The sequence below is a fragment of the Acomys minous genome (assembly GCF_964271855.1).
Source record: "Acomys minous genome assembly, chromosome: 2".
Classification (NCBI taxonomy): domain Eukaryota; kingdom Metazoa; phylum Chordata; class Mammalia; order Rodentia; family Muridae; genus Acomys; species Acomys minous.
In genome coordinates, this window is record NC_140484.1 from 40,528,651 (window position 1) to 40,554,151 (window position 25,501).

At 41.6% G+C, this 25,501-nt stretch overlaps 1 protein-coding gene across 1 annotated transcript in view; it reads left to right on the plus strand.

The window, feature by feature from the left end:
• RORB (RAR related orphan receptor B) overlaps nt 1-25,501 on the plus strand; it is a 185,609-nt gene that overhangs the window by 129,501 nt on the left and 30,607 nt on the right. The window contains exons 3-5 of the mRNA XM_084773785.1: nt 2,520-2,661; nt 9,177-9,578; nt 24,765-24,886. Of these exons, the coding sequence (XP_084629911.1) occupies nt 2,520-2,661; nt 9,177-9,578; nt 24,765-24,886 (666 nt within the window). The remainder of the gene's footprint in view (nt 1-2,519; nt 2,662-9,176; nt 9,579-24,764; nt 24,887-25,501) is intronic.

The window sequence follows — 25,501 nt, forward strand, 5'->3', positions numbered from 1 at the left end:
ATTCCTATCAGGTGTCCGTGTCAGTGCATTCAGCTATCAGCCTCTGACTTTTTGCAATAATGCTCTAGAGTCAACATACGCAACAATGGTAAACATCAGTTCAGCCCCAAAACTTATTCAAGTCCTACTCATTCAGTAAAATGTGAAACCCAACCTATTTTTCATGCCAAAAATCTCATTTGCAATAATGAGCAACAGATAAGCAAGAAACGACTCATAATTAATGTCAAATTGGCTGTAAATTAGGGCTCGTAGCTGTGGCTTCAGAATGTCTTCCCTGCCAAACTCTTTCAATAAGTGGCACTCCAATATCCAAAGATTAAAAAAAAAAGATTTTTAACCATGCGGTTCTTCCTTAAGATGTAAGTCAGCAGCAAGGCAGTGTGATCAGGCTTCTGGATGGCTTTCCTGGTCTATAAAACAGGTATGTCAGCCCCTGGGGACTTAGGTGGATTCCTGTTTCCAGGATCAAACTGCGCTGAATTCATGGAGCCTTATTGTACAATCACTAGTGTAGTAAACACCACACATGAAGATATAGAAGCAAAAGTAGTCCTTTTTTAATAGATCTAAGCTTGAACCTCAAAACCAGTGTGGAATCTCTCTAAAGGGGCCCTTAGCCACATAGCCATTCGAAATGTCCTTGTATATCAACAAAGCCCCTCCACAGTGCCTGGTTAAGCCCCACTGGAATCGAAGACAAAAGCAATAATATCATTCCTTTCTTTCTTTAAACTGTTAAGAACTTTCATATTGATATTGATGTTACTACTGTATTGAAACATCCTTTTTCCTAATAGCTTTTATTTATAGTGAACTGTATGTTTCATATCCAAGCTGATCCTTTCATATGCTTTACTTTAACCATCCCTGTTCCATTCTCCTGAGGAAACACGGGTGTTTGAAAGAAATTATGGGCTCAATATTAAGCCTCTTGGAGGGTTTTTACTTCCAAAAAAAGCAAGGCTGAGGGCTATCTTTCCCTGCGTGTCTTCTAAACATTCCTATCTAGATCATGATTTTGCTGGTGGCACATTTCACTTTCACCGCTTCACTGTAGGCATTTGGAGAACAAGCAATAATTAGGGAAACTGTTTGCCCCGGGGGAAACGATCACAACCGTGACTTTGATGTCTCTGGGGAAAAAAAATGCTTATTTTCCTTATTGTGTTTTCTTCATTAGGAAACTAAGGGAGGTTGATATTCAAAGAATTAAAAGATAACAATACACTCAGCTGCAGATTTCAAAGGGCAGTTGTAGTTCTGCTATACCAGAAGAAGCCAAACCTAACTGACGTAAAACTCTTACATCCATTAGCCAAAGAGTAGCCATTTGCTTGTTGCCTCTATTATGTTGAAGACATTGTATTTAGTATTTCTTTGACTCAGAATGTGATTTTTGATTTTAAAAAATCATGGGTTTCAAAAACATCTTTCTGCCCAATGTGATGGCACAAAACCTAAGCACTGGGGAGGCAGGTGCAGGCGGATCTCTGTGAGTTCAAAGCAACCAGGTATAAAAAGGCAGCTCTAGGGCAGCCAGAGATGGCAGAGGTGCACGATAAGACTTGGCCTCAAACAAACAAACAAAAAGCCCCCCCAAAAAAACCTACCACTTTCTGGACAATTCAACTTTTTATTTTTAATTTGGAAAAGTGCATTATAGAATTGGGGGTGGGGAAGAGTGGTGATGATGCTGAGTCCACATCCAACCAAACCCCGCAGCCCTGAGCTCAAACCCAGGCCCATAATCCCCATCAGACTTTGTCATACCTGGTCAGCAAAGACATATTTCTTGTTTGTTTGTTTGTTTGTTTGTTTTTGTTGTTTTGTTTTTTGTTTGTTTGTTTTCAAGATATATATTATTTTATTAATTCTTGTTACATCTCAATGGTTATCCCATCCCTTATCTCCTCCCCTTCTTCCCTCCCTCCCATTTTCCCCTTATTCCCCTCCCCTATGACTGTTCCTGAGGGGGATTACCTCCCCCTGTATATGCTCATAGGGTATCAAGTCTCTTCTCGGTAACCTGCTGTCCTTCCTCTGAGAGCCACCAGGTCTCCCCCTCCAGGGGACATGGTCAAATGTGAGGCACCAGAGTACGTGAGAAAGTCATATCCCACTCTCCACTCTACTGTGGAGAGTGTTCTGTCCATTGTCTAGATCTGGGTAGGGGTTTAAGGTTTACCGCCTGTATTGTCCTTGGAGTGACATACTTCTTTAATTTCCCTTCCCTGTTGTTCTTTTGGGGGCAAAACTGGTTTCTTTTCAAAGAAATTCTTTAAGTAAACATTGAACGATTGAATGAATGGACAGTTGAAGGCAAGATACTGTCAGGGGTCCCTAAATGTGGACAACTAGTCTTCTCAGAACCATCTAGAAGCTCTCCAAGAAGCATTAGAAAACTTTTGAAAGATTAAACTCAGCTGTGCTTGCTGTACAAAGTTCAGACTTGTGTATGCTAACGTCGCCCTTCCTCTGAGTCTCCTCCTGCCCTTGCTTTCTCTTCTCCTCTCCAGGGATTCTTCAGGAGGAGCCAGCAGAACAATGCCTCGTACTCCTGCCCAAGGCAGCGAAACTGTTTAATTGACAGAACCAACAGGAACCGTTGCCAGCACTGCCGACTGCAGAAGTGTCTTGCCCTAGGAATGTCGAGAGATGGTAAGCCTCTGCCTTCCTATTTCTTAAGAGTCTTCAGATGGATGTTTTGCTAGAGGCTATTCAAGCCGCGGAAAGAGTTTTAACTGTGGGAATTGGGGATATAAAGAAAAAAGAAGCAGAGTGCTGGTCGTGAATTAAGAAGTAAAGCAGAAACATATCAAATGTAGTATTGCCTGAGAAATAAGAAGAAAACAGACGGCGGCGAGGGCTTGCAGAGCAGCCTACGCAACTGGGTTAAGAGAAAGCCAGGTAACTCTAGACAGTAAGTGACTACCTGGGTACACTGTCTGGTAAAGAAGGTTTTCCTGGGAATGTGAGATTTTTTTCAGGGTTAAAGCCAGAAAGCCCTAAGTGAGCAGACGCCCTTCATCCACCAGAGCCATCTGACTGGTGCACACACACATTACTAAGTACATGGAGATGCTAGGAACAGACACATGTCTGTGGAAAGTGAGGCAGCTCATTGGCTGTTCATAAACACTCAGCCAGAGACTTAGGACTATTTTGAGCAGTGATGAAGAGTGCAAATGTATTCAGAGGTCCTGTGTTCCCTCTCAGATGATAGAGTGTGTGTTCATCCTTCATACCCAACCAATTACTTAGATTCATAGTACAAGACAAAAAATTCAAACACAGTAGACAAAGAATTTTGCCTCTTTTTTTTTCATTTTTAGTTATTCACACACATTCTGTTTTGTCTTATTTTCTTTTTTCAAGACACATTTTCTCCATATAGCCCTGACTGTCCTGGAACTCTCTTCTGTAGACCAGACTGGCCTCCAACTCAAAGAGTTCCTCCTGCCTCTGCCTCCAAAATACTGGGATTAAAGGCATGTACCACCACAGCCCAGCCAACACATACAATCTTATACTATGAATATTGCTCCAGATTTCTTGTAGCCCTATAGTGCATTATGAATGGCCTTGTGTCCTGAACAAATCCCACTAGTACCAGGGACTGGGCTTCCCTGTCCCAGTAAGTGATGGTAGCATATGGTACAGAAGAATCCTAAATTTTGTCTCATCAGGACTTAAGGATGAGCAATGCAGCATCTCCTTCTGCTTTTTAACTATCCTTCCCATCTACTGACTCAGAAAACCCTGGCACAGTGCTTTAGCAGTAGTACAGGAGCCAGAGGAAGATGTCCTTACATCTCCCTCAATGATACAGTAGTATCATTTTGGTACATGCATTTGCTGTCTGCCACTTACATCTGCCTCTGCCTTCACCAACATCTGCTCACTGGAACATCACAGCTTTTGGTAGACAGCTGCTTTACTATTCAAATCATTGGCTTCCTATCCCCTCCTTCATATATGAACAGACCTCTAGCTCAGGGATTACAAATTTGTTCAAATCTACCTAGGCAGTGAATTAAAGAAAAATAAATGTATCTCAAATAATGCATATGTGTGATTGTGCAGTAAAGTGGCAAAAGTGTGTGTGAACAGGCATTGCGTATCTTGAGTCTTCTCCTCCATGACGTATATTCATTTTGGTTGGTTGTTTTTTCACTTGCTTGTTTGCTTATTGAAATAGAACCCCAGACTATAGTCCATACTGGTTTCAGACACACTGTGTAACCAAGGATGATCTTCTTGCTTCATTTCCCCCCCCCCACATGCTAGGAGTACAGGCAAGTGCCCCCCCCCAACCTGGCTTCTGCTTTTCTGTTCCTTGGACTCTTTACAAATCAATCCTCAGTAGAACTATTTGTAGAAAAGTGTTTGATATCAATAGGAAGATACTACCCTCCAGCCCCTCCAAAAAATATGAAGCTTAACGTTTACCATGCAAAACTCTAGAGGGTGAAATATTGATGTAATTTATAATATTTAAGTATCTAAAGTGTGTTCTCATAGATGACATACTCCTGTGAAAACACTAGTGATGCTGTGTTCATAGACAAACTTCACAGAAAAAAAAATGTCTTCCACCCAGAACTGGGCCATGTGACACACACCACTCAGTGATTTAAATTTCAATGAAAAGCCAACAGTCAGGCCTTTTGTGGCGCTTCTCTATTGAAAGTCCTCACCAGTCAGTCACATACCACCTTGTGCCTTCCATAGCGGCAGCTACCCTTCTACATCCAAAGTTTGCCTGAGCATTGAGTGTCCCGAGGGCCACAATGAGTAGACTGACTCAGAATTCCAGCACAAGGCTTAGATCCCCTAGAGGCGTTGACTCATCTCCTGTGCTGAAAGGGTTAAACTAAGGCCAGCTTAACTAGTGAGGTGCAGGTGGAAGCCTGCAGATTTAGATAGAGTAAGACACAGCAATTTCCCGAAGGGACACCAGAGTCACTGATGATGGTCATGCAGCTGGAGTCTCAAAGCCACCTCCTCAGTCCTCGTGCAGCAGGGAGCACAAACATTTGATGGAGAAATGACTTTCAATTTCTAGTCATCCTGAAAACTTCTGTTCTGCTTAAAGTCCTACACTCTAAACAAAAGTGAAGTGATTCCTGACCCTCCCACCCAGAAGTGTCCTTTGCTAGTGTGAGATTACAATGAGTGTTAAGCTTGTATTATGTACTTACGCTGTCGGCCTGAGTACTTGTAAATCACTTGCAATGTATACAGAATTGTGCTGGTTTCCTTAAGGGGCAGCAGTTTAAGAAGATGCTGTCTCAGTACTCAAGTGAATGTCATTAGCAGAACAAATCAGGTTAGAGAGAGGCAAACAGTTAAAATATGTGCTGTGCTCACTCCTGGGGAGTGCTGAGATGCATGCAAATACTTGAAGATGTAACAGTCGAAGGCCTTTGTTAAAGTGGAGCCTTGAATGCATCAGTGTGTCTGTAGAGATTAGCCAGAAAATATTTCCATGTCAGGAAGTTCAGTAGGTGTATTTTCTTGGTGTACTGCACATTTTCTCCCAAGATATATCACCAGCTTTATTGTGGAAGAGAACATAAAAGTGAGACACCTTTCAGAAAGAAATGGGGACCCATCCTGGAGTAGTTCTGTAGTCATCATCTATAAAGCCTTTGATTTAAACCAAAGCCTAAGAATTCTGAACGGTATTCACTTTATGTTTCTGGTTATTCCAATTGCTCACTCACATAACAAATCAACCTCACACAAGAGATGTACATTCTCCTGTTGAGTCCCAAATGATTATAGCAGAGCCCTTGGCAATGTGCTTTCCCAACATCGTTAGCTCTAATTACAAGCCTATGGTTAACAGCGCATGTCAGCATGCTTTGGCTGTAGGTCGGTCTGTGACCCTCCTGATGGTAGATGGCCTTGCTTGAGTGATGGAAGAGGCCTGAATCAGCTTTGTACAGCCTATTGTTCAGCAATCTAGTTCAGGCATATCCTTGCCATGGTGAGGTGCCCAATCAAACAGGCCCTTTTCAAGTCTCTGCTTGGAACACATTTGTCAATAACCCACTGACTGAGGCAGGTCATGTACCTGGAAATCCAGGGTTGGGCAGTATGCCTGCACAGACTGAAAGGGAATTGGGACTAGGCATGGAAAAAGACATGAAAGGATGCAGGTAAAAGGAATCGGGGTCATTAATACAATCACACTCCCATGAAATACGTAGACATCTAAATTGAGGATTAAATGACAAGTATATTTTAAAGGCAGTCTGATCCCATGAAGAAAACTGGCTCACTCTTCATTTTTAATTCCTATCATTTAAACCAGTAAATGTACACTACCCAGTAAGATTTCTACAGCATTTTCTCTCATGCAACAGATTCAGTTCTTGTGTTGCTAACACTATAACTGTCATAAGGGCCACCTGAGCAAAGGGGCCCTAAACATTCTATAGAATTCTGCCCATGGACAAGTGGAAATACTACTACACTCCATAAATAAATCCTGAGGAGCACAGTCCAATAACAGCAGTGTCTACACAGCAAGTTAAACTCGACAATCTAAACCTATTCAAGATCCAGAGAAAGCAACAACTAAGAGGGAAAAGGAGTTTGTTAGTAGTTAATTAGATTGCTTCTCTTCATTGAGAAAGAACTGCGAGATAATTACTGTTTCATCTTCCTACTTAGGCAGCACTGGGAAACCAGGATGCAGGGATTTTCTTTTAGAGAGATTAAGGAGTAAGAAGAAAGAGAAAGAGAGAGACTGAGTGTATCAAAGTCCAGCCAGCCATAGCCTCAATCTGACAGGCAAGAAGGGTAAAAACATACCACTATATATAGGAGTGTCTAAATGTTCCTGCACATATCCTGTTATCCAGAACTTAATCACACACTCACACTTCAAGGTAATCAGGGATGGGAAGTGGGGTCTCCATTTTGAACATCCCAGGCTCAAATAAGATTTGATAGCATCATTCCCAATACAAGGAGAGGATGAACTTGGATGAATGCTGTAGGGTACCAATGGCAGCAGCATCACAATGCAGGCCTCCTCTGAGCTGTAGAGCCCAGGAGTACTTTCTGCACGGCAGTTTTTAGAAAAAATCCAGCCTGAATGACTGAACCCCCAACTGTTTCTACATTTATCTGCCTTCCTCCTATAAAGTCTCTGAGGTCCTGATATGAACATACCATGGGAAAACTGCCACCAAAGAAAGGAAATCAGAAACTCAGATAAGAATCTCTAAGACTACCATAGTCCCAGCCATTAGTAAGATGATTTGAACCAGGCATCCCAGCCCTCGGATGTGCACATGCTAAAAGAGGGCCTGACAGCTCATGAGAAACAAGTCACTATTCATAACAGTTCCAGAGGTTAGGCTCCATATGAGGGGGCGGGGGCTGTGAAAGCCTCTTTATGTTACTCCTGGACACATGGAGCCTCTTCCTCAGTGTCCCACAAAATGTCTGAGGCTACAGCTGCAAGAAATGGAAAAAATGAACCCAAGAGCTGAGAAGATGAGGAAAGCTGCCATCCAAGGGCTCTTACCTCTTGCTCCAAAATGTAGATGAAAGTAACTGGTGAAGTTTTCACACTCCCTGAATCTTCGTTCTTACCCAATAAAACATGACCCAAGCTGAAATAGTGGGTTCCTCCCAAAGGACCCGACAATCTTAATCCTAGAGAAGAAAGTCACTATTAATTATGGAAGCTTTTTGTTTGTCTGTTTGTTTGGGTTTTTGGGGGTTTTGTTTTGTTTTGTTTTGTTTTGTTTTTGTTTTGTTTTTTGTTTTTGTTTTTGTTTTTTTTTTATTCAGGGTTTCTCTGCATAGTCCTGGCTGTCCTGGACTCACTTTGTAGACCAGGCTGGCCTCGAAGTGTCAGAGATCCGCCTGCCTCTGGCACAAAAACCATGAATACTGGGAGCCAAAAGTAAACTTTTTCTAATATATTTTTAATTTGTTAATTTATATATTCACTTTATATCCTGATCATATCCTCTTCCCTCCTTTCCTCCCAGTCCCTCCCTCCTACCCTCATCCCAATATCCCTCTCTCCCTCTCCTCAGAAAAGGGGAGCCCCCAAAAACAAAACCACCCCAACACATCCAGTCACCTCAGGGCTGAGCTCATCCTCATCCACTGAGGCCAGGCAAGGCAGCCCTGTTAGGGGGAAGTGATCAAAAGCAGGCAATAGAGTCCATGTCATGGACAGCATCTGTTCAACTTACTAGGGGACCCACATGAAGATCAAGCTATTCATTGGTTACATTATGTGTAGAAGGCCTAGGTCCAGTCCGTGCATGCTCTTAGGTTGGTTCTTCCATCTCGGCAAACGCCTATGGGTCTGGGTTAGATGACTCTGTCGGTCTTGTTCCCTCCCGGTCCTTCTATCCTTCCCCTATCCCCACTCTTCCACAGGACTCCCTGATGCTTGGCTCAACATCTGATCCTATCAGCTGCTGGGTGGAGCCTCTCAGAGGACAATGGTGCTAGGCTCCTGTCCGCAAGCCCAGCAGAGTATCATTAATAGTGTCAGGGGTTGGCTGTCTCTCTCATGGGGGCGGGTCTCAGGTTGGGCCAGGCATTGGTTGGTCGTTCTCTCAATCTCTATCTTTATCTCTGCACAACGTGTAGGCAGGGTACATTTTGGGTCGAAGGTTTCGTAGGTGGATTGGTATTCCCCTCCCTCTACAGTAAGTCCTGCCTGGCTAGAGCGTGGCCTCCTCAGTCTCCGTGTCCGCTTCTGCTAGGGCGCTCAGCTAGAGACTATCTCCAAATCCTCCTTGTAGCCTGCCCTGAGGCAGGTCTCCAGTTTGTCTCAGACGTGCCCCCTGCCCTCGCTTCTCTCCAAAGCCACGCCCCTCCCCACTCTCCCGCCTCTGAAACGTTTTCTACTACTAAGTTGATCATCTCAGGTATGTTACAGTGGCGGAAAGCTGGACCACACACCGCATTCATCCCTATGATATGAACCAACACACTCTAAATATAATCTTTCCCTAAATGTGTACTGTAAATGGGTGAAGCACTGGCTTGCAGCAATCGGGACTTATCGATATGATACTGAAGGGACAACCAGCCACGTCCCGTAGATTGAAGTAACTAAAGAATACGGTAACCACACCGTTTTCTGTTTTGTTTTGCTTTGTTTTGTTTTTTATTCTTCTCCATCCCAGCTGTGAAGTTCGGGAGGATGTCCAAGAAGCAGCGGGACAGCCTGTATGCTGAGGTGCAGAAGCATCAGCAGCGGCTGCAGGAGCAGCGCCAGCAGCAGAGCGGGGAGGCCGAGGCCCTTGCCAGGGTGTACAGCAACAGCATCAGCAATGGCCTCAGTAACCTGAACACCGACGCCGGCGGCACATACGCCAACGGGCACGTTATTGACCTGCCCAAGTCCGAGGGTTATTACAACATAGATTCTGGTCAGCCGTCTCCCGATCAGTCAGGACTGGACATGACTGGAATCAAACAGATAAAGCAAGAACCTATCTATGACCTCACATCCGTACCCAACTTGTTTACCTATAGCTCTTTCAACAACGGGCAGTTAGCTCCAGGGATAACAATGACTGAGATCGGTAAGTACGAGTCTCCAAGCTTTATTTCTTGAAGTTCTCCCTTGAAGGTGCCTTAAACCTACTTAGTGAAGCCATTTTCTCGGTCCTAAATTAAATTGCATGCGTACCTGGTTTCCACTGGGAAATTTTCATTGGTTGAAGATAGCCTCACACATTTCACTATCCCCTTGCCGTACTAAAAAGCTATTATGAGTGAAGGAAGTCAGAAGAAATAGAAAGATGCTGTCTATAAGGGAAGGATGGATGCTCTTGAGTGAATTTGGGCTCTTATTTAAGAAAAATTGTTGTTTTGGGGAGCAAGAAAATTTCCTAGCTATAAAAAGTAATGCCATTGAAAGGGAAGTAGACAGAGTGTGGAGTCACGCAATGACTCAACGGTTCTCAACGCTTGGTGGGACAACACTGTAAACACACAGTATCCCAGCTTCCCTTTGTGAAGGTGCAGCAGGCAGGCCAGATGATAGCCTGGGTTTTGGGAATCTCAATTCAAGAATTTGACATGGGAGTTTGGGGAGAATGTTCACACGCATGGTCCTGAGTTTAATCCCCAGAATCTATGTTTTTATAAACATGGTACATCATTTATAATCTCAAAACTAAGGAGGTAGACACAGGCAGACCCCTAGGCTTGTCGGCCAACCAGCCTAGACTAAGTGAGCTCCAGGCCTAAGAGAAAGCCTGTCTCAAAGTAACAAAATGGTCCTGATAAACAACAGCTAAGATTGTCCCACTTACATGTATTACATGTATATACATATGTGGACATACACACATGGGCGTGTACACATATGAATTCTACGTGGGATTCTGAGTCTCAGTCACAAAGACTATGTATCATTTTGAAAGCTTTGTAATAGACAGCAACAACTTAGTCACTGACATATTTTAGTTATGATCACTTTTGACTTCTTAGGGCAGGACTTCTCAGGGGCACCCCATCTCAGGCAAACCCTCTTCTAGCATTGTAATTTTGTTTTGCTATTTTTGGGGGTTTTTTTTTGTTTGTTTCACCCTTTTAACTTCCAACACTCCAAGGCATGTTTACTGGATTGATCTAATGAACTGCCATAAAATAGCAAGACTCTTTTTTTATTAATTAATTAATTTATTTATTCACCTTACTTCCTGGTTGTAGCCCCTTCCTCCCTTCCTCCCAGTTCCACCCTCCCATCCCATCCCCCTCCCCTGTTCCTCAGAAATGAAGAGCTCCCCTTCCCACCCACCCCAGCTCATCACGTTGCACCAGGACTGAGCTCATCCTCTTCCCCTGTGGCCTGGCAAGGCAGTCCCCTGGGGCGGGGTGGGGGGGGGGGGAAGTGATCAAAAAGCAGACAATAAAGTCCATGTCAGAAATAGACCCCATTGCCTTACTAGGGGACTCACATGACTTTTGACTTCTTAAGGCAGAATCTCAGAGGTGCCCTGTCTCAGGCGAACCCTCTTCTGACATTGTAATTTTGTTTTACCCTTTTTTTTTGTTCTTTGTTTCACCCTTTGAGCTGCCCATCAGCTACATCTATGTACAGGACCTAGGTCTAGTCCATGCATGGTCCTTGGTTGGTGCTTCAGACTCCACAGACTCCACAGGCCCCTCTGGGCTCTGGCTCTGTTGGTGTTGTGGAGCTCTTGTCACCTCTAGATTTTTTATTCTTCCCCCGATGTTTCCAATAGACTCCCTATGCCTTTGCCCAGTGTTTTGCTATGAGTCTCAGCATCTGTTTCAAACTGCTGCTGGGTGAAGCCTCTCAGAGGACAATTGTGCTAGGCTTCTGGGCAATAGGCTCTTAATACATTTCCCTCCCTGAGAGCAGAGCTGCATGTCCACCTTAGAATGGAAAAGGGAGATTAAAAGCAGAAGTGACTAGTTCCAGGCTAAGAGGCAAGAGACCTGAGTCCAAATCCAGCCTCTTCAGTTTATAATGTAAAGCAAGTGCCATGATTCTGGATCTCTAACCTTTGAAAAGGACAAATCACAGTTCCAAGTCACAGAGATGTCATAAGAAGAACAACACTGGACAAGTCTCTGCTATAGTTATTTTTACAAGCCCTGTGCTTACTTACCATCAAACCAGTGTCTGAAGCTCACAAGTGTTTTCATTTTAACTTGCTATAAACATATAATAAAATCTGTGGCCATGTTCTAGCCTGCTGATAACACGTGTCTGAGGAAGAAGTGATGTCACACAATGATAAACCTGAGGTGTTGTTTCTCTGTTTCAGTGGTTCCTCATATGGCAGAAAATTAAGTTGTTGATGTCTCAACCAAGAGATACCAATAGCTGGACTCTGACCAGTCCATTATACTGCTACCTTTACCCATGACCTTACTGGATCAAAGATACTTTATAAACATTTCATTTTCACAAAAGCCTTAAAAGAAAAAAGATCCTGTTTTACTGCAAAAACAAACTACAGAGGCAATTCTCTGCTTCACAAGAAGCCTGTGGTGACTCTGTGTCAGAACTTAGGGTCCACTTGAGGAACTCTGATTCCAGGGTCTTGTGGCTGGCCTATGTACCTGCTATTTCTTGCATTCACAACTGCTAGGGATGGCCTTTGTATACAAGAGCCCCCAAGGTTTTGAGAAGGGCACATCAAAACAAAGTATGATACTACTTAATATCCAAGTTTTTGAGTTTGGCCCATGTGTTTAAATCCCAGTGAAATGAAAACTTGAAACTACTGAGCAATCGTTGGCCTCACATACAAAAGGGAAGATTTCACAGTTTATTTATGACTTATTCTCAATAGAAATTATAATAAGATACAGCCAAAACCATTGGCATTGAACTCCTGTGGACAGTCACTTTCCTTTTCTGGCCTTCAACCTATATTCCTATGGGCTGACCAAAAAGAAGTGGAAAATCTCATGTCTGATCAGGGCTTTCTGCAGAGTTGCGGACGCCCAATGAGAACTTTCCATAAGTGTTTCAAGACTTTGGTAGCCTTTACAGATCTCTATGTGTGCTCTAAAATTTCACCAGACTTTAAAGGTGAAATTAGAATTGTCCTTTGAGTATTCTCAAATGTAACAGACTTTTAAACCTAAATATTGGTTCTGTTCAGATTTTGTTAAAACAGCAATGCCACCTAGTGGACACAAACCCACTCCATCTGTATGGATCTAGGTGTATATGGTTACTAGACCAAGCCATAGCAGTGTGATGGATGTCTTGTCTTAATGAGCTGTCTAAAACTTGCCATCCATGTCACTAAAACAGTAAGTCCAAAGCAGCATCATTACGCAAGAAGACAGCAGAGAGTGCTTACAGAATCTGGTTCACAGTCAAACTGCAAGTTTTTATATTAAGCAAGTTATGCCTCTCATTAAATAAGTCTATGTCTCTCAGCTCTAAACCTGAACCAGTAATAGTCATTGTCCTTATGCCTATGTGCTGTGTAAAGGGATAATTGAGCTGCTACTTACAACTTCTGTGGATATTATGTGCCATGCTTAAGAATTATCATCATCTCAATATGACTGACATTGTAATTATTACATAATAGGATCCCTAGCTATTACAGGCAGTATGATCACCTTTTCTTAAGTACCCATTGTGCACTAAATGATACTCTACCCTTAATTTTGATAATCATCCTGTGAAGCACTATATACCCATTTTACAGAAGAAAATACTGAGGCTTAGAGGTCACAGTCTTAAGTAAAACCAGAGAACAAATTTGAGCCCAGGTCTAAGATATAAGAAGCCATTCTTTCAGACATAATAATGTATTTTCTCCAGTCAAGAAGTGATAACCACTCAGGAACTCATAGACGTTGCTACAGAAAACCATTTTTGGCATTTCATGCCTGCTGACATTATTCTAGGTGACACTAAATAAAGTTCACAGAGTTTTCTGTGGACCTTTTGAGTTGATTTGATCATTAAGCTTCAGAACCACTTGGTCGGTAGTGCACTGTCACTGAAAAAGTCCTGCACAGACAAATTAGAAATCTGAGCTTAGTCACATTGATGGATTCAAGGCTCCGGCACTCTAAGAAATTTGTAAGCATCGCTCTAGGCTACTGGTTCTGATTGCTTCCTCTGGTTTCTCAGATGGTGTGGGACATGCAGCCCTGCCATCATGCTGAGATAAGTCCTTGCAAGTAGATGTTTCTTTTAAGGCAAGTTTTAGATTAGCCTGTATTCAACAAGGTCTCACAGCTTTGAAATACAGCGGTCTACACAACTGTGTGTAAGCCATCAACACAAGTATATATGGCTTACCAAAGTCCGGAATAAGTGCAGACCAAGTGCATCCTTCCGCAAGGGTGCCAGAGGGTGCCGGGATAAGGACCCTGGTGATAATGGTTTCTGTTTAGAGGGAACATCTTTTCACACGTTTCAATCAGCGTAAGACTCACCCCCCTGCTCAAGGTCAATGGTGAGGAAGTCTCTAGATAAGGCTGAGTGCCAAAAGCAGGAGATGTTTCCTAAGGAACAGAGCTAGTTAAGCAATAAAGCCTGACTCTAACTTCAGCAACTCATTTTGCTACCAAAGACTTTCATGTGCATTTTGAAGAAGTTCTTTTCACAGTATCCCAGTTATTGGACATAAGTAAAATGCAGTTTCTATCCTCTCCATCTAAGCAACAGGTGTCAAAAGAAATAGTTACAATTTAAGAAGGAACAGACTGGCCATCGGCAGCAAGACACCAGCCTATCATGCATCAGTCCCTTAGTTGGCTCTCCAGCATGCTAAACTAAGTAAATTAATTTCTAAAACTGTTGTATAACCGAAGTCCTTGGTGATCCTGGATGTGCGGGTCTGGAAGCTGGTGTGTATCAGTTACTTAGACCTCTTCTTAACAGGAAACTTCTTTTTAATCCCAGACTCTTGAGGCTGGAAAGCAAAACACAGTTAAGAAAACAGAAACAACAAAAAATTTTCAGAAATATATCCCTGGGCTTTTCAAAATCCCAAGAGGAAAAAGAAGTCATGAAATAAGAAGAGGCTGGAAGTCAACTACAAATTAATATTTAGGCCTCAGTATTGACAGGGCTTGGCTGGAAATTTACTTCAAGCTAGCATGATGGATGTGTTATGTCTCTGGAAATAAAATTTTGTGCAGTTGGTAATAGAGATGGGAAGGCAGGCAAAGGATTCTCAGCAAGTGAGCAGAAAAGAAAATGGAGCCATTGCCTTTTGCTTCCCACCACAGCTTTCCAAAGCTCTAAGGATGATGCAGAGATTATCCTCTCAATAAAGCTCACTTGAGCTGAAAGATAATAGATAAGGTATCTAGAAGGTTCCAGACAAGATAATTCAAGGGTCATTTTGAAAGGTGAAAGAGATATATATAGATATATAGAGATGGATAGATATGTGTGTATGTGTGTATGGATATATATATGGATATATATTTTTATATGTATATATATGGACATATATGTATATGCATCTTTAAAGAAGAATAGTGGGCCTTCCATACCCATGGCCTGGCTTTGATATTTTACTGAGGAATTTCCTTCTAGACATAGACAAGGCAGTGTGAACTCACTGGTCTCATTGCTCCCACATTGTGTTAACATGAATTTATTCTCATATTCCTTTTGTGTTCTATTCGTGGAATCTGGAGTTCAAAGTCACAAGCCTAGAAATAGCCCTCATTTTAGATGTGTCTATTGCATAACTGAGCATAACTAGTTAGAGGAGATTGACCTAAAAGTGATCTAGTCTCAGTAATGCATGGCTTTCTGCTGATAGGGCTACAGCAGCCCACTCCAGAAGGGCCATTTACAAATCTCTCTTGGAGGAAAAACAAATATGATCATGAAGTTAAAAGAAAGCCTGTTCTTGACTACTGAGGAGTGCCACCTAGGTCACTGAAAAGAGCCCCATTCTTAGCCTCTGTGACTCTTTAACATCATCATCTTCTTTCATCACTCACAGATTATCTCCCAGTGTCTGCTTAGTTTCAAGCATTGTCTCTTCTATTCAAAGAAAAAATTCCCTAAGTATGTGGACTGGGCTAATCAACCTGATTTTCCACTTCCTTTTGAGCTGACCGTGATTAGAATTGATTCTAACTGGCGTGTGGCCATGTATTGTTTTAGATGGTACTTAGGACAAGAGCCTCTGTAGCTGTTTTTAATGGCCAACCATATTCACCTTTATAGGCATCCTTTAGTAAACCCTCACCTAAAGACTTAGTATATCACCCAGTGGTGATGCTGAGGTTATCTGCTGCCACACTTAGGGCATTGATTTCCCATAATCCAGACACACACAAAGCAATGTGAGAGTAGGGAGGTTCTAAGCAAATATTAAGATTTCTCTATACTACAATCAACACAAACACACATGCTAAGCTCAAGTGTTTATGAACATACACATCTATTCACAGTACATAAACTCTTAATAAAGCTTTCCTAACGTGCTAACATTTACTAGGGTAGGGAAATCTTCTAAAGCACCTTTTCAATTTTGAGTTAAAGTTATGAAAAATTGATCTTCAGTGGAATTCCCCTAGAGATACTATTTTCGGATTAATTTTTACTCGGGATTCAGAACTTCGTAAGAAGATTCTAAAATCCGCCAGCAAGGGGACGAAAGCACTGAGAAGCCATTGGAAAGGCAATTCCATTTTATACACTCAATTTCAAAAGCCATCGTAGATATGGACTGCTCCGCAGACAGGAAAAGGAATGATTTCGGGGCAGTCTACTTTGGTTTATAGAAAGGGATGCTGGGACCTACAAGGTGACCTTTGAAATGGCTTTTGCTGACGCCACCACCTGGAATTGTAGATTTCCAAGTGTTATGCTTCAGCAAGCTATGCTTTTACCACATTGCAAGCCTTGGCCTTGGCTTTATCACTAGTTGGGATGGTACAGACTTTGCTCTGTTTCATGTATCCATTTTTGGAAGAGTCATTTAGGGTTAAATGCCACAGTGGTCATGGAACTATAAATGTGTATTGATCATCGTAGCTGTGATGATTATTCCTGTGATGATTAAGATACAAAGAAACCTGTTGAATTGGAAAATTTTTAATTTAGTTTCTTTAATTTAGGGTGTAAGCTTTCTTTTGGCAACATGCCCTCAATACTAAAGAGAACAAACTTAAGGTATAAACTTTATACCTGGCTAGGAGGCCAGAAAGAGCTATTCTGTAAATAAGAAACTGTTTGTTTGTTTTTTCAAGCAGGCTCTTCAAACATTTTGGATAGTTTCATTCTAGACTACTTAAGCGCATTATTTTAAATCAGCTAATTAAATGAATTATTTAAGCAATCAATATACTTTTTAAGATTTAAGTATTTGAAAATATAAAAGTGATCTCCAATGGTTGCCTCTAAATTATTTTTTTCTAAAGGTCAGGAATATATTGACTAAACTTCTAAAAATGCAGTGAGAAGGGAGGGGTTGCTTCCATCTAAATTAACGATCAATCCATGTGTCAACAAAATTCAGATAATAAACATCAATCCTAGTGATGGCCCTGAGCAATTTTTATAATTAGATTTCATCATCTGTGATCCTCTAACCGTCCTCTGGGCAGGATGTGGAGGTACAGTTCTTAAAGGGGAATAAGTAAGGATTCTAACTGGCTTTGCACTGCATTGTCTGTGTCTGTCATGTCAGAATCCCATGTGCCTTTAAAGCTGGGATCTGTACTCTCTCTTTAGCTCAGTAGGATGTGTCTTGCATGAGTCAAAGAGAACAAAATGTGCCAGCGAACCTCTCAGACTTGAGTCATTCTGTCTCCAAAAGCCAAGGACAGTGTCTCTGTGGCAAAGCTTTCCTATGGATGGAACCAAGACAGTAACAGATTCATTGACTTTCTTAAAAGCATAAACTAAAGTTGAAATGGGGTTGTGTCTGGTTTTCCCCTCTTTGAATATAGCTTCCTCAAAACTGATAACTATGGGGCACTTAAGCATTCTCATCTTCCCCATTGTTCTGTGGAGGAAGAGGTCTTTTACTTTGAAAGTTAATTTTCAAATGGAATGTCTCCATAATAGATTCTTTCTCAATTTTGTCAACCAGTTTCAAGAAAGAAAACTCTAATTTCCAAAAAAAAAAAAAAATTAGACATGCACTGTTAAAATAAAACAAAGGAGGCATGATCCAAAACAGCTTTCAACCAGCGATGAGAAAGCCTCCTTTTAAGTAGTTAATTTGTTTTTGCTATTTCTTTTTCTTTTCTTTTCTTTTTTGTTTTTGGTTGGTTGGTTGGTTTTTGCATTTCGGATCAGCTCAGCTCAAGTACAGACCTTTGCATGTTTTCTTCTGATTCTTTTCAATTTCTCCCCTTCTCACCTTCTGTCAAACTCCTAGTGTATGTGGTATGCTCTTTCCAAATACTAAGAAAATATGAACAATTCTAGTCATCTGTTCACTCAGTATTTGCCACATATTAGCATTACCTACGTTAATCTGATTTATTCATTTATGTGTTTTATCATACTCTGCACTCTAAACTATAAACTACAAACTATAAAACTAGAACCTCATATTGATTGACATATTATTTTCTGAAACCTCTAAAGATCTTTTGGTGCTGTTCTACATAAAGTAAAAAAAAATAAAAATCAATTTCTCTCATCTCTGATATGAGTTGACAAAAGAACTCCCATGAAAAGCAAACCAGAAGCTATTCTGGCTCACCAGGGAGAGTAATGAAGGCCGGACAATGGACTGGGCCAACAAACAGCACAGGGTATTGTTGCCACCAATTGCCACTGACTAGTACACAACCCATAAACACTAAAGCCGCTATTTCATTAAAGGTAAATGGATCACTAATAGACTGATCATGTAAGCTTCTGTGTTACTGATGTTTTAATTCTATTCATGCTAGAGGTCACGTGGTCCAAATAGGACCTCAAAGTACCAGAAAGGTCTTGACTGACATAGTCTCTTCTGACACATTATTGATAAGAAACCGGTGCCCTTGTTCTATTAAACAACAGGAAGGGATGAAGCAAAACTGGCAAGAAGCAAAGGGTGCTTTTGGTTAGTGCTTCACCTTTCAGCCAGCTGCTTTAATAGATTAGAATGTAATATATTATAGTTGCTGCCTCAAAGCACCGAGTCTGGGAAACCTTGATACGATGAAACCTAACACAGGGGGCTTAAACCTGCCTTCAGAGACTCCATGGAGATAGCCTGGCATTAATCCAAAGTGAATCCCCAAAGCATTCCACCTTCACCCTAGTAACAAACAGAGTGCTCAGCACTTCTCCACATCCTTAAGGCAAATGACAAATTAAAAAATCCATTAATCATTTCAGTTGAGGCTAGACTATGTAGTATTTTAGGAAAACTACTTCCAAACTTAAAATGAGAAACTCTTATAAAAGGAACCAAATAGAGATGCCTTTCACTGAGAAAAAAAAATCATCAGTTCTCTTGAGGAGGCGGGGGTGGGGGGTGCGAAGAGAGGGAAGGAAGGGAAGAAGGTGCTGGGCAGTTGAGGCGCCAGTGGTCCAAAGGCACACAGAGCAACCACTGTCAGTCGTCTCCACTCAGTGTTGTTAGACCTGGGTGCTCTTGGTAATGATGCTAATAGCAGCAACTCCCAGGACCCAAGATCCTAATGAAGCCACCTGTGGGAGGCGGGGGCCCCACGACTGAGACGGTGTAGCTTTTGGAGAGCACCATTTGCTGAAATGTCTAGTGAGAGCTAAAATAAGCCACTTTGGTGGGGGGAAAAAAACCCGCTGAGTGGTTGGAATCAGAGCTGCAGAAGGTCATTTGCTATTTTAGGAGCTGCAAGCTGGTCCCCGTTTTATAACATCACAGCTACAAACATGAAATTGTCACCTTGCCTGTCAGTTTTCTTCCCTGCTGAAGCAGAGGTGGCCTGCTTCCCATTGAACCTGGCAATGGGTGGCTTGTTGCTAAACTTTGCGATACTGTTGGGTTGGTATACAAGAAAAGTTGTTTTCCATACATTTCCGTAATTTTGCTTCAAAACATTTTTCAGACATCCTTTCCTGCCATCCAGTATAACTGACTTTAAGACTCCATCTAGCTGTGTAAACTCTCCCCAGTATGGTTATATCATGCTGAAAGGGCCTTCAAGAGGATTCTTTTTTCACTTTGACTCATTAAATACAGTACTCTAGGTGGACAAGAAGTGCAGAAGTCAGAGAGAGGGGACAAGAGACAGAGACACACAAGAGACAGAGAGACAGAGAGAGACAGAGACAGAGACAGACAGGGAGAGAAACGGTTAGCATTATTTAGGCACCAATCATCTGAAAATAAAGGAGGTTAGCCCCAGCCCCAGACACCCATAATCACTGCATACACTGCAGAGAATTATCACCAATTTTATTCCATTTTTCCTTCAAAAAAATTTAAGTTCTCTCTTCTTATCTCCCTCATCATAAGGGGAGTTAAGATCCCCCTTAAAACTGGCAGTGGCCTGTAATCCCAGCACTTGGAGAGGGAGAGGCAGATGGATCTCTGTGAGTTCAAGGCCAGCCTGGTCTACAAACTGTCCAAGACAGCCAAGGCTACACAGAGAAACCTTGTCGAAAGAAAGAAGGAAAGAAAGAAAGAAAGAAAGAAAGAAAGAAAGAAAGAAAGGCTGTTCTTAAAACTTTTGAGGAAGTGTGATAAAGCAATATTGTTTTACGTCTTTTTAACTCATGGGTTATTATCTCATGTGAATTACCATCATAATTTTTGTCTCATATAGTTAACTCACTTATGATGAATTTACAAGTTCTGCTGACTAATTTTAAAACATGGATTCAAATAAGCTTTCCCCTAAGAAAAGAACCAGGACTACAGTCTAATTCTAAGTGTAATTTCCTTGAAAGGAAAAAATGTATTTTTATCCATATGGAAACATACATGGAAGGGCATGGGGGAGGGGAGATGTGTTCTGTGAAGTTAATAAATACGAAGTAAAGAACATGGGCTTAACAATAATTATACACCCGTGTTCCGGGGCCAGCACCAGAACCAGCACTGTTCCCCCTTATAGCTGAGAGTAGAAGACAGTACTGAGCGTATCATTTTGTGTTTCACATTCTTCAACATCATTTTATTAGCAATTAAAGCAGCTTTCGGACTCAGTAAACTGCACCTCTGCTTTACTGAGCATGCGCACAGGGTCTTTCTAGAGTGCAGCAGCTGTGTTGTCCTTAGACGTCCCTTTGCCAGTACGGATGAATCACGTTCCTCCTCCCGATCTCCGAAAGCGTAGTGTCCATGTGCACGACCTCTCGACATGGCAGAGTTTGTCATATTCCTGTGGAACTCATTATCCCAGCGCAGCTCACGCCAGCTCCTCGTTCAACACGTACCATCTTCAGCCCTAGCTAGTTAAAGAAACCAGTAAAAGCCGACTGCTGAGACGGAGCTGCAATCCAAGTCAGGGTACCAGATGAAGGGTGTGTGATTGCCCAGTAAGATTCCATCTCCTCTGTTCTTTCTCCTCAGCCTCTTTTGTCTGGACTTTCTCATGTGCTTGGTCCCTGGAGGGGACTGCATCTGCTATTACCTTTTTCTCTTGTTCCAGGCAGAGACTCTTGAAGCTTCTTTGGCTCCCAGCGGGAACTTAGCATACTGCACTCACTGTCTCTCCTTTGTCCTTTCTTTTTAAGTCCTTTTCACAACTGCAGACTCTTAGTCCAAGAAAACTATCTTGCTCTGATGTTCAAGCATCTTTCTAAGGGACAAAATGAGTCCTCTAGCCACATTCTTTTAAGACCAAGAATAGCTTTGCCCCGTGCTTTACTGACCTGACCCCTGAAAGGACCCAGTTAGTTTGTGCACACCATGTACAAACTTTATGTTCAAAAATCGTTGGACTCACATCTCACCACAAGGGTTTGGGAAATTACAGTCTATTCATAATGCTGTCTTCTTTCCATTCTAAATGCTTGGGCTTTAAGGTTATCAAACAGAAAGATCAAGCTTAGCTTTCTCAACCCTTTTCTGAATTAAGGAGGGGAGGGAAGGAAGCTTGGGTGCATATTCAATGGAAGATGGTGGATGTGTTTTTGTACAGAAGTACAGACATTTTCAAACCTAGGCATCATAAGTCAACAACAGTTAAACATCTGCTACTATTAGTGGTCTTTGTTTTGTGACCATGCCTTCTAGTTCTGTGTATTTTCTTTCAGAATTGTACCACATCCAAACCTTACTAGCCACTCTCTGTCATGACCTAGCCCAGGGCATCTTATATCTTACATTTTCACAACAACCTGATTCCACTCACACACTCAGTAATATCGCTGCTTCTCTTTGCCAAAGCTGAGATCACCTCTCTGGAACAAAACTCTAATCATGTCACCCTTCTGCACCACAGCGCCCTCTGGCTCCTCATTGATGAAAGGTCAAGTCAAAAATCCTAGGAGAAGCTGTGCTTGCGCCTTCTTACTCAGCTCTCCACGCTCCAATCCCTGCCCTCCACATAGACTCATTTCTCCCTATCTCCCCTACACTGGATGTGACAAACACTGGACCTGTTGACAAAAGAGATGGAGATGACTCCAGAACGGCTTTTGCAAGCTCTCTGTAACCTAGTCCAGAGTTGCTGGCTCTTCAGATCCTTGTTTCTGTAGTAATGAAGTGAAAAGTAGAAAGGGAAGTTGGTGATAAAGTTGGTGCAAGTGTGATAGACAGCATTTGCAATGACCTAGCTTAGTGTACATCCCTAGCTCTGCCTTTTTACTATTGTCCTCTGTGCCTGAAGTAGATCTTATTCTCTTCCATGTCACAAACCAATGTTCAGCCTTCAGGTCCTGTCCTATCTTCTTTCTCCCCCATCTTCTCCAAATATAAATGACCACTTTCTTCTTGGGGAATCCCCCAATAACTAAGGGCATTTACTACTCCCTATTGTAAAACTACAATTAGACCCTTAAAAAAAAATAAAACTGATGTCTTCGGTTTTAATCTCTGCCTTGACCTGATAAATAAGCAGTTGATTTAAGAAGTAAAAATATTTGCTGAGTGAACACACAATAGTATTGTTTTGCAGTTCTTGAAAAGCTCAGAGCTGTGAATAGTCTAAGACAGACAGTTCTACAAAAGGAACCATACACTGTCACCCAGGCTAAAAGTCAGGACTCATCAGAAAGAGGGAGTATCAGAGCATGGCCTGTCTGCCCTACTGTAGGGGGCTACAGAGAGGCAAGGAAGCTTTCCTCACAAGTACACAAGCAGCCAAGTCCTGAAGTGAGTGTACAGACACGGCGACCATCTTCTCAGCTCCTCCACGTAGAGACTGTCCCTGTGCCCCTCTCTAATACTCCACCAAACTACATGTCAAGGAGCAGAACACGAGAGGATTCTTAAACTTTGGTCCAGAGTTCCCCAAAGATAACCTGGATGAGGAGATCACCAGTTGCAGTTCAATTCTAAGTAGCAATTCTAGTTTTTCTTATAAACCCTGAAGCCTGCAAATCACCAACAAATCAGCATCCCTTTGAAGATGAGAATAAGCCTCCCTGGGTCTGAACACTGTAAAGCTTGACTGTTAGGTGTTCATTCCATAACGACTGGGGAACAGAGATCTGTGTTTTGGAATATAAATAATTAGACTCCCCAAATGAAATTGAAAAATAATGAACCATGACTTACCAATCTATTTTAATACAACATAGAGAGCAATTCCTACCCTTCTTTACAACATAGGATTTTTAATAAACTTTGAATATAAGATTTATAAGGAAAGGGTTTCGTAAAATAATCTGCTAAAAGGCTAGAAATATCAGTATTGAAGCCAACAAGATATGACCATCATCATAAGTTAGCATTTTGTGGTGTCTTGATCTCTGTCACTTTACAGTTCTGGTTTAAAAAATGCTAGCATGGATTGAAATGTCTCCCCTCAGTAGCACTAACTGAAATACAAAATAATTCTCTCTTTTGTCTCCATCCAACTTCTTCATTCTGCCTCCCTGGTGAGAAATCACACAGAATGTCCTGCAGTGATAACTGAGCTACGATTTACTCAGTTTCCAATGTGCCAGACAATCAGCTAGGGAGAATTTCACTTAGAAAGTTCATTAGAAGCATAGCTTACCTTTTTTTTTTCATCCTCTCCGTCACTGAAATGCAACCGACTTCACACCATATATACCAGAAACACAATGAGAGACATATGCAACACCTGTATATTATTTGAAGACCTATCCTAGAGAACCAAAGTAAAACAAGTTAGAATAAAAGCAAGTTTACATTTCCAAAAGCACCTGAAACACAAGAAAACTTGTGGAAGAACAGTACTTACTGAGCAGAGTTGCTTGTCTTCATTCTGTGCACTTCCCACATACAGGATTCATGAGTGTTTTTGGCTTTTCAAGCTTTTCTTTTTACCTTGTATTCAAACTGCATGTGGAGTTATGAAGAACCTTCAGGCAGCTCCATCTGACACAGGTGACTCCTAGCAGATTTTCAGGGGAGCTTTCCTGTCTAGTTTTATCACTCAACCAAAGCCAAAATGACAGCAACTTATGACAGAATATAAAATACAACCTACTTGAGACAAACAGCCCAAAAGATAATCTGTCACTTCCCTTTTGTTGATATGACCATTGTCTTGTTTATAAAGTTTTAACAAAAGTATCATCGCATGAAAAAATATAAGATTGAATTTGATGGCTCTATGAAAGAACTTCATTAGTTACCTACTCAACGGGCCTTTCCTATTGCTTGCTCTTGATGTTAACACTGAGAGATACACACATAGCACCACATGGAGATAGAAATACATGTCACTGAGTAAAGTTTTGCTTTTCTACTTTGTTTCCTTTCTCCACACAAACAGGCTTTCTTTTTCATTGTATTAATTAACCCTATTTTTTAAAAACGAGCACAGACACATATACTTAATCCCTTCTCCCTGCTATAAAATATGATTTCAGTGATTTTGAAACATTTTTGAGTATTTGAGTGCATATGTTAAATTGTTTATAAGTTGTCAGCCAAAAAGTGAATTGGCGAGGGGTAATTGAATATATGTTTTAAAGACAGTTATTTGAATGCTTTACAACTTGCAATATACCAAAGCTATTATCAAAGAGGGAGATGAGAAACTCTTCACTAAGTTTGAATATAGTCAGGTAGAAGGTGGGGTTTAGATGTTCTCATGATTGTGCACTTAGCCCATCACCAGCTGCATTCTTACAGACTATCTTCTTGGAACCATTTCCTGCTGTAGAAAGATTTAACTCAAAACCTCAAATTGATTATTTTTTTTCCTCATAGATCGAATTGCACAAAACATCATCAAGTCCCACTTGGAGACATGTCAGTACACAATGGAAGAGCTACATCAGCTGGCATGGCAGACCCACACCTATGAGGAAATAAAAGCGTATCAAAGCAAGGTACTCCTAAGACCATGGGGAAGTCTCTGTGCTTACCAATTCTGGTTTATTCATCTCCACACTATTGACATTTGAGGCCTGAGCATTCTTGGCTGTTGGGCCACTCTGTGCATTGTAGGGGCAGTTCACTGCCTACCTGGTTTCTACTGACTCAGAGTATCTACAACATGCCAGCCTACACACAGTATGGCAAACAAACACATCTCCTTGGTGCCAAAAGTTCCCCAGAAGCCACCTGCCCTGATTGAAAGCCATAGCCCCATTTGAATGATCAGGGAGATGATGCCATGATGCCTTTGTCAGATGGTTTGGGACCTTCTCGTGGTAGCTATGAGTTCAGCCAAGGACTAGAAGACAATAGATGATCACCAAAAAAAAGAAAAAAAAAAAGATGCCCAAAGGTTTCTTAAACAAACACAAGAACAAAGCATTCTACACTTTTATTCCTGCCCAACATTTTTAGAAATGACCCTACAAGAAGGTAGTTCACCATGTGCTATCTAATCTGGCCTCTCTAAGTATTCTAGACACATTTAAAGGAAAGAGTTGCTCCTGGAGGCTCAGGATTCATATTACTTGACTTCATATTGAAACTGACAATCACAAGATCTGCCA